We start from the raw sequence: 12,525 nt of genomic DNA, 5'->3' as shown, positions 1-12,525 counted from the left end.
TCTTTTTGATTATCTATATTTTTTATTTTTCTACAACTCATATATTACCTGGTTTTTTTTTTAGCCTAATTACTGTAATTTACTTATGACTCCTGCCTGGGTTTTGTCAGAATAAAACAGTTCTAAATGGTAACCAAAGCGTTCTTTTCCTCTTTAGCGGTCACAACATCTAAGGAGTTTCCGAAAAATGCCTCAAGTTTTGCCAATCCCATTCTCCCACTCAGAAGGCTTCTGACTTTCTAGAAAGCTAGTGCAGTAAATGAAAATGCACCAATGCTATATATAGTAAGCGTCCTGGCAAAGGGCACTCAAACTTCTTATTGGCCAAGAGGTTCAGGTACAAAGGTCTAGTAGGGTCAGCCTGGTTTGGAACAAATGCCAGCACATATTGGTCTCAGAGTCAACTTGGGAGCTCAGGCATACCATGTCGGTCATTGGGATTCTGGGGGCAAACTACATCCTCAGATTTTTCTCTAGAATAGTCTAGCTGATGGGACCAATTAATTAAAATGCTCCATACTAGGGCAGCTTTCTACCCATATCTCTTAGGGAAGCAGAGACCCAGTCGCCCTGAGTTAGTATTACCAGATTAAGCTCACCTTTGTGGCCATGGTCTTCACCCCATGAATTCTCCACTCTCCATTTCACAAATGCACCATCCTGATCACCCTGCAAAAGAGTGGATGACAGTGTATAGTCTGAAACTAGATCCCTCCTGCTCAGGTGCCACGTAATTTTAGCTCTTCAGCCACTCAGAAGAAATAGCCTTCTCCATACAACCATGATATACATGATCACGGCCATATATTTTCTACTATAACTAAAGCAATCTCTAATAGAAGTGGCGTTTGAATCTTTGGGGGTAAAAATGCAATAAACCAAACAAAACAATAAATACTATTTTTTCCTTTACATTCTATTATATACAGAAAATAAGCATATTAAAATGCTACTTGACTAAGAAAAACGAAATATTAAATTACTAAAAGCAGTGAACACCATCTGAAACCACGGACTCTTGTTTTTAATCAATCAGCGTTCTTTGCAAAGTCATCCCACTGTGTTTATTTTAGCAATAATTCTAAGACCTGGTCAGAGTTTAAAGAAGAAAACAAACACATTCTCATCATACTGTCTAATTTTCTACTTAAGGGAACCAAGTAATGATATTCTCCAAATGTGTTCTTTTACTGATTCAGTTACACAAATATTGAATTTAATACAATAGAGATTGAAAGGCAAAGCAGAAGTAAAAAGACTATTTTCGTGGCCTCTTCTATCTTCTTTAATAAAATAAGCTCAATTTTCATCTTCTTAAAGGGACAATGATACTCATCATGATAATCTTCATTTAGAGTCTTTACTACAGTGACACAGAGGGGTACACGAAGAAGGCTCCATTTGAGAAAAGACTTTTCTCTTTCATGTTTACCCAGGGCATTTGCTGATGTCAAAACAACTTAAATCTTTGTAGCATAAGAGGCTGGCTCCTGAATTATCTCCTAATGATTTCATCTGTCAACTCCCACTTGCACGTAACTGCGTTAAGTCTCATCTACATGGGATTTGACTTTACTCTTGGCAGTTTTCTTGGATCTCAGTAATTTTCAGTCTCAAAAATAGCCACGATCAAACTCACGAGTTTCAAATACCCTTATCTGTACTACCCCTTAATCTTAGCCCCAGTTACCTTCAAAACCACATCATTAAACGATACACTCTGGGGCTAGCCTAGTAAATTCTGTTTTGGTTTTCTACTCCCCCGACTGCAGTCCACCTTTACTTTCCTTTTAAATATCACTGTTACAATCTGTATCACCCAAGGTTATTTATTATAATAAGTCTGAAAATGTTTCCTCTTCTTTCCTTTGCCAATGCATTCTTCCATGACCTAGATATGTTGTTCTCTGTGTTGTCTACAAATACAGAATACCTGGACCTCCCTCATAGGGATTCCAAGAAATCAGCAACAAGAAAGAATATCCCAGAATACAGCTACTAGCATTTATCTCTGCATTATCATTCAAATGCAATGCAAACTAGTTTTAGTGATTAAAAACTCAAAGTGGAAGGAAGAGAAAAATCTCATTATAAAATTCCAGTTATGATAACATAAATTCTGCTTTATATTATTAGCATGGAAGGTAACTCCATTTCCCTGAGGAAAAATGGCATGTTAATAAACCATGTCAATCAAACAATGGAACTTCCAGAGAAAATGACATGGAGTACGTAAGATTTTTATTTCTGAAAAATAGAAATACTCTCTAACAGAGATGGGAAATGATAAAAAGCCAGACCTCTCTCAGAAAATACGTTTGCAGTTTGTTTTTGTTTTTTAATAATCCTCTAAACAGTTTAAAAGTTTGACTTTAATTTAAGGAGTTGTAGTTATAAATCTGCTGAATTTTACAATATAGCGGGTCCAAACATATGACTACTCACAACTGAGTATTTTATTCTAGGTATTTCAGTAGTATTTTATTTTACTATTTATAGTATTTTGTGAAAAGTTCCTTCTAATGTTTTCCTTCTAATGTCAAGATAGTTATTTTGTGACTTTCCTTCCAGTAATTAGATAGGTGAGAAAAAGAACATTTTTACTTGGGGTGGTAAAGAATTAAAGTAGTTTGAAGTTTTTTCTTCCTTATCATCCCTGAGCACAAGAGTAAAATATCCATTCTACAGCCTAGAAATGGGAAGGCTTATTTGTGAAAGACAAAATTTCAGTTGTTGTTTCCAACACTGTGTCCTAGAAATAGTGATATTACTTATTCAGAGTATTTCATAGGAAATTCTAAATACTTTACATCCAATTTCCTAAAGCTCTGCATAAATCCAGTAATGGACATGGAGTCCACAAATTACTGTTATTGACACTTTACTGCAGAAGAATCTGAATGACAAATGAAAGGAAGGTAAGTCTGAACATAAGTAATCAAGATATGAACACTTTCAGGGCACATTTTACTTCCTCATTAAATAGAAGTTATCTTCTCCCAAGTTCCCTTGCTGATCCCTCTTCACAGCAAGAACTTCCAAAGTTGCAGAAAAACAGTTATTTCTTTACTCCCTGCTGACCCAAATTCTGCTCCTCATGGAAAGTTCTTATTTTTATTCCCTCTGAGCATGCAGCCAAACCCCAAGTGATGAGGCCACAATGTCTTGCTTGGAAGCTAACTTTCAACAGAAATCATATATGCTATGAACGAAACTTGTTGGATAAACAGTCTGTAGGAGAATGCAGGTCCATCTGTGCAAACACTGCAGCAGGCATGCTGAGAGTCATACCTTCTCTGAGACAGCAGTGAAGGTCATGGCGTGGGTCATAAGTGACTCACCAAAAGTCAGCCTCTCAGCTTTATTCATGTTCTTCAAGGAGACACCAAATACTAACTCATGGTCATAGCTGTAAAAGAACGATAGTACAGAATAAAGAGAGTATGTCATGGGGGAAAACTGGCTTCTGGTTGTAAAAGGAACATAAAAGAAACTGAAGGGGTTTAATAGCTCCAAATAAATCTGGGCTGTAGCTCTTCAGAGAATACAGTACATGCAGAATTTAGTCTCTCAATGGGATTCCATTATCTATGTGTCACAAGAGCACTCAGGAAAATATGAAGTGATTGAACATAAATTCCCCATATCAAAAAGCTGACAAGATGAGCTTGCACTGTCATTTTGGCAAGAAAACCTTAAAAAAAGCTTTTAAGTAACTTCTTTCCAAAATGGTCTCTTTTGAGCTGGTAGAACCATCCAGTTTCTGAATTCATTTAGACCATTGCTGACTGAAATTTAAATACATAAATAAATAATATTAGAGAATATTTTCAAAGTTAAAAAAACTCATGAATTCTCTTTTAGCAGATTTCTTTTCTCTTATTGTTTTTTTTTTTTTTTTTAAAGATTTTATTTATTCATTTTTTCCCCCCAAAGCCCCAGTAGATAGTTGTATGTCGTAGGTTCACATCCTTCTAGTTGCTGTACGCGGGACTCGGCCCCGGGTTGGACGGAGATGCGGTGCCTCGGGGCGCACCCGGGATCCGAACCCGGGCCGCCAGCATCAGAGCGCGCGCACCTAACCGCCAAGCCACGGAGCCGGCCCAGTCTTTTCTCTTATTGTTAATCGTCAAGATATTTACTCAACTTCCTACAAGTAACAATTACTTACAAGAAACCCTAAAGTGGTATATTTTAATAGTCAAGGAATTTTGTATGATTTAGTTTGCAAATGAACCTTCATTGTCATAAACAACCAGGAAGAATGCTTTTTAAAGTGTGTATGCAAATTAGTCCTAGTTGTCATAAAGACAAAAGAGGCATCAAAGTAAGAGAAGTAGTTAAGAAGGATCAAACAGCAAATGAGAGGTCTGGAAAACCTTTCATTACATTCCCAAATGTACTGAGCAGATTTACACAGTAATCAATTATTTTTTTAAAGTGTCTTTCTCAAACAGGATGGCTTTTTAGGAATACCCAACAATTTCAACTCAGATATGAAGTATGATCTTGACTTTCTAGGTTAGAGCTTATAAGTATTTGAAGTTTCTGCCATGAGTCCTCAAACTCTACAAGATGGAAAGAAAGAGACCCACCCTCAGGCCAACCTTAATCTTTGGGTGAACCCCAGCCAAGTCATTTCGTACGAAAAGTGCACTCCAACAGCAACAACCCACAAATGACTTTCTATTTTAAATTTCTTACACTCACATATTCATGTCACTGAGGCCCAGCTTGCCACAGAAGTATTTTCCAACATCACAGCCAAACCACACAGCCTAGAAATAGAAGAGGATGAAAAAAAGTCAACATAAATCCTATCTTCCCATTATACCAAAGAAGTGGAAGAAGAGGTTTTAACCCCAATTCAGAAGACACAGAAAAAATACCAACCTCTCCATCTTTGATGGAGGCAGCAACCATCTTTTTTAAGAAGTCAATGGGCTGGTTATTATATAGAGTTTTTCTCCCTCCAACCATATTGCTTAAGTAGTCCACTGTGTAAAGTTTGTTGTACTTGTGCTGGGGCCGAGGGTCATTCACTAAACAAATCTAGTGAGATCAAGAACATGTCAGTTAGAACATAAAACCAGCAATGTCAGGTAAGACACACACCTCTCCTCTAAGTTCACATTTGCATCAAGCTCATCGCCTCTCCCTACAAATAATAAGCATTACAAACACAGTGTTAAATAACAAAGAAACAAAAGGTGGTAAAGTAATGTAAGAGAGGCCCTTGTATCTAATTAGTGCAAGGGACACACTTGGGAGCTGCATCTACCCGTTTTTCCTACTGGCAAGAACTACCCCAAAACTAATTCTGAAGAACTGCATGCACAGTAAGGCAAGATGGACATTCCATCATTACAAGACTCCTGCTCTCAAGTTACAAGACAGGCTCGACACCCTGCAAGACCACAACCAAGTTGGGATTCCAACCATAAAACAAAGCCATTTCCTCATAAGAGGGTCAAGATGTCAATAAAAGAAGGGGTTCTGGTCGTCTTGCTAGGCAGGTGGAGGAGACCTGAAGAGAGCAGGAAAAACTAGGATGGGATACTGCTTCCTTCCACAAGAGAGTCCCCAGAGGGGTCCATAGTACAGAGGTCCTCTGAACCCATGGTAAGAAACACTCAATAAACTTTTATTGTCTTTGCACCTGAAAATGATTCTGGGCCCAAATCAGGGAAGCATGTGGGAATTAAACTGCTGGCCTACAGTTAGAACTCTCTAAAGAGGAGCACTGGGGATCCTGATATAGCCAACTTCAGTAGGTGCATAAAACACCTCAGAGGAAGGGGGAAAAAAGTTTGTTCAGTGTCTAGTTTGATGATCATGCCTGTTAACCAAGGAATCTTATACCCTTCCCTGTGGTCAACAGGCATTGGAAAGTAAACAGGCAGTGGCGGCCAGCGCTAGTCGCCAACCTTATCTTCCATATTGAAGAATGGCTTGACATGTTTCCTGTAAAACTCCAAGGGCGTTATGGGACCAATCTTCTGATAATTTTTATCTTTGTCGCGATACTCCCAGGTAAATGTCTCTGGTGGATTACCCAAACAGATGCACACCACTCGGAAAATCTGGAAGAAAGAAGGACAGATGAGCGATGGCTAGGAGGAAGAGTTATTTTTTACCTTTTCATTTTCTTCAAGCTTAGGAAACATAAGAAATCAGTCGCTAAATTCAAGACAGAAATTTCACAGGAAATCTAATATTGCTCCAAAAATTGGAAGGTTAGTGTCCAGGATTTGATATCAGTCAACTTGTGAGTTCTTAAATAAACACCCTTGACAACATAATTCTGAAATGTTAATATTTAGTGTTTGCCCTGCAAATTAAACTTCCTTAGCCAAGAAACTGCTCACCACTGATACACAAGACCTGGGTTGCTGCTCTCCTGATTATACTTCAAGTAACAAATAATAACATATATTCTATAAATGGATTTCCTTCCCTTTATGCTTCTAGGTTTTGCTTTGATTGTGACAGGGGTCTGCATTCACAGAAGAGTCATTAACTTTTCAGTTGGAGTTTGGATGACAGTGCCTGTTAAAAGTATTATTAGAACAAGAATAACTTAGTAGTAAGGTACAATTTTTTTGGGTTGTGAGACCATAACATTTTCTAATGATACCACGACACCTTCAAGTCAGCATTATCACCATCCAAGGATATATTTTACATTATTTGCATCTTATAGAAAGATAAAAATAGAAGTTATAGAGACATACCTTGTATAAGATCAGAGTATAAAGTACTTCCTCTTCTATATCAAATTTGCTATATCTTTTTAAAAATAGAACACTATGATCTGCCTCTTCTTTGTCTTACCCCACAGTCACCACCCCGATCCAATTTCATCACTTATTACCTGCATTATTTGCACTACACACTTGTATACTCCACTACATTCAAGAGAAATGGATTTTATATTAAGTGTGACTATTTTGTGCTAGATACTATGTATCTGCTAGGTTCACTTAATTCTCATAAAACTCTCTCAAGGCATAATCTGGCCCCCCACCTTTTTTTTTTTCTCAAGAGATCAAGACCCTGGGGCTGGCCCGGTGGTGTACTGGTTAAGTTCACGTGTTCCGCTTCGGCAGCCCAGGGTTCACAGGTTTGGATCCTGGGTGCGGACCTATGCACCGCTTATCAAGCCACGCTGCGGCAGGCGTACCACATGTAAAATAAAGGAAGATGGGCATAGATGTTAGCTCAGGGCCAATCTTCCTCAGGAAAAAAGAGGAGGACTGGCAACAAAGATTAGCTCAGAGCTAATCTTCCTCATCAAAAAAAAAAGATCAAGACTCAAAGAAATTAAGTAACATACTTAAGGTCACATAGCCAGTAAGTGGTAGAACCATGATCTGAACTGAGGTCACACACTGTTCAAAAAAATTTTTTTGGGGGCAGGCCCAGTGGCTTAGCAGTTGGGTGCACGCGCTCTGCTACTGGCGGCCCGGGGTTTGGATCCCGGGCGCGCAACTGAGGCACCGCTTCTCCGGCCATGCTGAGGCCGCGTCCCACATACAGCAACTAGCAGGATGTGCAACTATGACATACAGTTATCTACTGGGGCTTTGGGGAAAAAAAAAGGAGGAGGATTGGCAATAGATGTTAGCTCAGAGCCGGTCTTCCTCAGCAAAAAGAGGAGGATTAGCATGGATGTTAGCTCAGAGCCGATCTTCCTCATAAAAAAAAAAAAAATTTTTTTTTGCCTCCGTGGGTACAGAGTTTAAAAAAAGGGAACATTTACTGAATGTCTTCTGTCTGTACCGTAATCTTTGAATACCACATCTCTTAATCCTCTCAATAGAAGTGGTAGATATTATTCTCATTTTACAGATAAATCAACATTCAGGGAAATGAATAGCTTGACTGAAGTCACAAAGGTAATAAATGGCAGAATTAGGATTTGAACTCAGATCTCACTTCACTACTGTTTCCATAACACCAAGAATTAAGCATTTATCATTCACTGTAACTTTCTGGGTTTCATATAACTTGTCTCTCCAAAAGATCATAAACTTCTTAAGGATAAGGACCAGGTTGTGGATATTTTGTATCTCCTATAGCATCTAGCACTATATCTGACCTAGGTATAGAATAGCTGATATGAACACTGTTCCATTCTCCATATCACTACAGGATGAATAAATTCAGAAGCACCACTTTCTTCAAGTCACTTCTCTGTTGAAAATTCAATAATGCTTCCCTATTACCTCCCACAGCCAAGCCAAACTCCATGACTTGATTTATTTTTCTTACTTTTTTACTTAGGCATAATATACATTCATTAAGTATAACCTTAATGCACTAACCTTAAGTATACAGCTCAATTCAATTTTTTACATACATATACACCCATGCAACTACCATTTGGATCAATATATAGAACATTCCCCAGGCTCCAGGGGTTCCCCGGCCCCTTTGCAGTCGATAACCCACACCTCCTCCAAGGTAAGCACCATTCTGACTTATATAACCATTGATCAGTTTTGCCTGTTCTTTAACTTCATATAAACGGAATCATACAGCGTATTCTCTTTTGTGTCTGGCTTCGTTTGTTGACATAATGTCTGTGAGATTCAGTCATGGTGCTGTGGGTATCAGTAATTTGTTCTTCATTGCTGTGCAGTATTCCACTGTGTAAATATATTATAATTTACCTACTCTCCTATTGATGGACACGTGAGTTGTTTCCAATTTGAGGTTATTATGAATAAAGCTGCTAAGAATATTTTTATCTAAACAGTTTTCAAGGGGGTTGAAAGAATTTACATACTCACCAGAAAAGCAAGAAATTCCAGTCCTGCATTCTTGCCAATACCTAGCGTTATATTTTTAATTTTAGCCATTTTAGTGGACATGCAATGGTATCTCAATGTGGTTTTAATTTGCATTTCCCTGACTAGTGTGGTTGGATTTTAAGTGTGGTTGGATTTTATAGGTTCTCTGAAACTTCACCCAACCTTATTTCCCATCATAGACCCTGCACTCCCGTCAGGCTTGCCTGTGTCTTTCCCTACTGTCCGCTCAACACACTCAGCTCACTTCCACCTTCATAACTTTGCCGTCTCCTCTGTTCCTCAGATTCCAATCCTACTCCTATGCCTTAAAGCTCAGTGCAGGATGCCCCTCCTCCAGAAAGTTTTCACTAATTAATTATTCCAGCTCACACTAACTGCTCCCTTCTCTGAATACTTCTGCCATAAAAATTTAACATCTGATTCCATAGTGCCATTTATGTTTCTCTGATGTCTTCCCAGCTCGACTTAATCTACTAGGGACAGGAACTAGGTCTTAGACATATCCCAACAAGCTCTAGAAGAAACACATTAAAAACAGTTCTCTTAAATCAAAAGTTTTCCTCCAGTGACTGGTGTGAAATTTGAATTTAGGAATTCAAATTGGGCTTCTACCTTCTTTAAAAACATTCTGATGGCTGAGACCTTATTCATAAGTATAGGCAATGTTTTCCTCGACTCCAACATGCAGAACTTGGTAGTGAAGTCAAACATGCCAGCTCCAGTCCATTTCTGACTGACAGACCACGGACTCACACCTGCCGCAAGTTGATTACAGCAAATCATCACCTATCAATTCCATTTATAATTAAGGACAAGTCTCTTTTTCCACTAGTGAAGGGAAGAACAATGGTCCCCTCCCCCCGCCCCCCAAATTGTTATTTTCTCATTTCATAGATTAGAAACTTACACACTGGCAAATTCTGTACTGGAATGGAGTTATCTCTTAACATTGTCTTTCTAAATTTCAAGAAGAGGTGTACCAAATACAGATAAGGTTAGGGTAGCCAATCCTACCCATGTTGCAGAGTCATTCTTGGAAGCAGTGAGCTACTTTATTTTTAAAATAATGTCCTACTAATGCTATGGGTTCTTTCTATCCCTATGGTCAACCAGGGAAGATGACAGATATCTCAGAGGATGACCTGAGCCAAATCTCAAAGGTACTCTATAAAAGCAGGCAAAAGGGAGGGTTCAGAGAGCAAAACAAAGCTAGAGCCTATAAGAAACACACCTCTTCTTCCCCTCCTCTCCTTGGACCTCCACTCTGGAGAACTCTGTTGTCCTTAACCTGACAGAACCCACCCTCCTCCCTCACTTTACCCTCTTCTTCCTTCAGAATTGTCTGCTCCACCTCTGCTCTAAGAGAGAATTACCAGATAATGATCTATGCCTGCTTAACACTCCACCCCCACCACTTTCATCCTGAAAGACTATTTAAGAAGCTTAGCTTTTGGTACTCCTTAGCTGTACTTGAGTAGTCAGAACTTCTCCAGATTGACTTTTAGGGAAATTCATTAGATACCCCACTCTCTAACTGGCTTCCTCATCCATCAGGGAACAGACATTCAAGATCCCACAATTCTCAGTCTTCATCCGTATGTCATCATCGAACACTGACACTGTTGTATATTTATTTCTCTTCATCATCTCCAGTTCATTCTAGGCCTTAAAAAGCTTTGGGACAGACTAGAACCTGATAGCAGGGTTCAAACTTATTCTCTGAACCAAAGCTTGAAAACTAGAAATAGGTTTGCCTATGACATTAGGCCTATGGTTATGGATAAAGAGACTCGTAATTCATATGTTATTATGGAAGACAGAGCCTGATTCTACTATATTAACAGAAGCAGATTAACCAACAACAGAGGTTATGCTTGCCTTTCATTTTGTTATATTCTGTTTTCCAAGAGGGAACTTTCCTTTACTAGGATTTACTGAGTGTTTTATGAGCCTGAACGGCTGGTCCTTAAACCACCTCTCTTTTAATGTTGTATCATTCTCAAGTTGGTTCCTAGCACAGAAAAGAAGAGGCAGGGCATCACATTAGCAACTGTAATTGAGCTACACTAGCCATGGATTAATGAGCTCTGTTTGGGATCCACATGGACCAGAGAGTCATTCTGATTTGCTCAGCACCAAGGCCACAAACGGCAACTTTAAGAATCTGTCATCATGAAGAGGATACTGCCACTGGCAACTACGGTCAAGACAATGGCAGTGAAAGTGTACAGTTAGAACACGTTTAGATGAGGAAGGTTTAACAGACTTAAATGATGTGTACTTTCAACTAGTAATTGTCACATGTGTTTGATCATGTATCAGTGGGATCACTGTGGTCAATTCTCAGTCATCCAAAGGTGGTCTATCCAGCTCAGCCAGGCTCTGGCCAACAAAAGGGGGAGGCCAGGCCCAGGCCCAATGAAGATTAAGACAACTAAGTGAATTTGTTTACTTTTAAACACATTCTAAATATAAATAAGAATGTTTTACATTATAATTTACATAGCATGCTATTGTGCATCTGACTCCCTATCTAAAGTAAAAAGCATTAAATCATTCCCTCCTCCTCAAAAATGCAATAGAGGAAATTTGGATTTTTGCTATGTAAATGAATTCTACGGTGAATTCTTTTGCAAGACAAATACTTATGCTCTATTGCATATGTCATATAAATCTGAATTTTTACCAAAGATACATAAAAAGCATGAAAGAGGATAAGGGTGACATCTTTTTCTCTTGGATTTTAGTAAAACTGTAATTTGAAACATGTTGCTTTGTTTTATATTATTTATTTACCACGACTATAAATTATCCAAAGCCATTCACATTCAAGTCAGTCTGGAAGACTCTGGGAGGAATATTTGGCTCCAAGCCAACTAACAGTAGTTAAATGAGCTCTAATTAAAAAAAATTTTCCAAAGTACAATCTCCAGGGTCCCTGATGCTATATTTTCTTGATAAGAGACTCTGCTGTTCTGAAATAACATTCCCTGCTCCCAAAGGTACAGAACTGGCAGTGAGCTTTGGACTCTGCTCTCTAGTGGGCAAGTTGAGAGTGTCACCTGCTTCTCACAAGAAGCACTTGGCCTTCAGGACAAAAAAGGATACTGGACATTGAACACACTCATTATACAGAAATGAATAAAGGAAGACTACAACCATATCCCTCAGAATATAATTACATATTGAAAAACCACAATTATCCCATTTAGGAAAATATATTTGTGACTTCAATTGAAACTGCCCACTCCCCATCCCAGCACTTCCTATCTTTCTCTCCTGCACTATTTTTCTCCATAGCACTTAACATCTTCTGGCATATTATACTTCTTGTGTATTTTATTCATCTCTCTCTACTAGAAAGCAAACTACATGAAGGCAGGGATTCTTGTCTGTTTTGTTCACTGCTGAATCCCCAATGCCTAGAACAGAGCCAGATATATGTGTTAAAGAAATATTCAGGGGCCGGCCTGGTGGCATAGTGGTTAAGCTTGGCACACTCCGCTTCAGTGGCCTGGGTTCACAGGTTCAGATCCTGGGTGTGGACCTACACCATTCATCAAGCCATACTGTGGTGGCGACCCACATACAAAATAGGGGAAGACTGGCACAGATGTTAGCTCAGGGCCACTCTCCCTCAAGCAAAAAGAGGAGGATTGGCAACAGGTTTTAGCTCAGGGCTGATCTTCCTCACCAAAAAAAAAAAAAA

General features: G+C 38.9%; 1 protein-coding gene across 2 annotated transcripts in view; it reads right to left on the bottom strand.

Moving 5' to 3' along the window:
* The window catches only part of BLMH (bleomycin hydrolase), a 46,734-nt gene that overhangs the window by 15,907 nt on the left and 18,302 nt on the right, over positions 1–12,525 (bottom strand). For both annotated transcript variants that reach the window (XM_014789728.2, XM_014789729.2), the window contains exons 7-11: positions 5,928–6,083; positions 4,894–5,052; positions 4,711–4,778; positions 3,292–3,409; positions 600–669 (exon numbers count right to left, since the gene is read on the bottom strand). In XM_014789728.2, the coding sequence (XP_014645214.1) occupies positions 600–669; positions 3,292–3,409; positions 4,711–4,778; positions 4,894–5,052; positions 5,928–6,083 (571 nt within the window). The remainder of the gene's footprint in view (positions 1–599; positions 670–3,291; positions 3,410–4,710; positions 4,779–4,893; positions 5,053–5,927; positions 6,084–12,525) is intronic.

Source organism: Ceratotherium simum, chromosome 16, assembly GCF_057802395.1.
Source record: "Ceratotherium simum simum isolate JZ-2026a chromosome 16, ASM5780239v1, whole genome shotgun sequence".
NCBI classification, from domain to species: Eukaryota; Metazoa; Chordata; class Mammalia; order Perissodactyla; family Rhinocerotidae; genus Ceratotherium; species Ceratotherium simum.
Note: the sequence above shows the minus strand (reverse complement) of the source record. Positions and strands in the feature narration are given on the sequence as shown.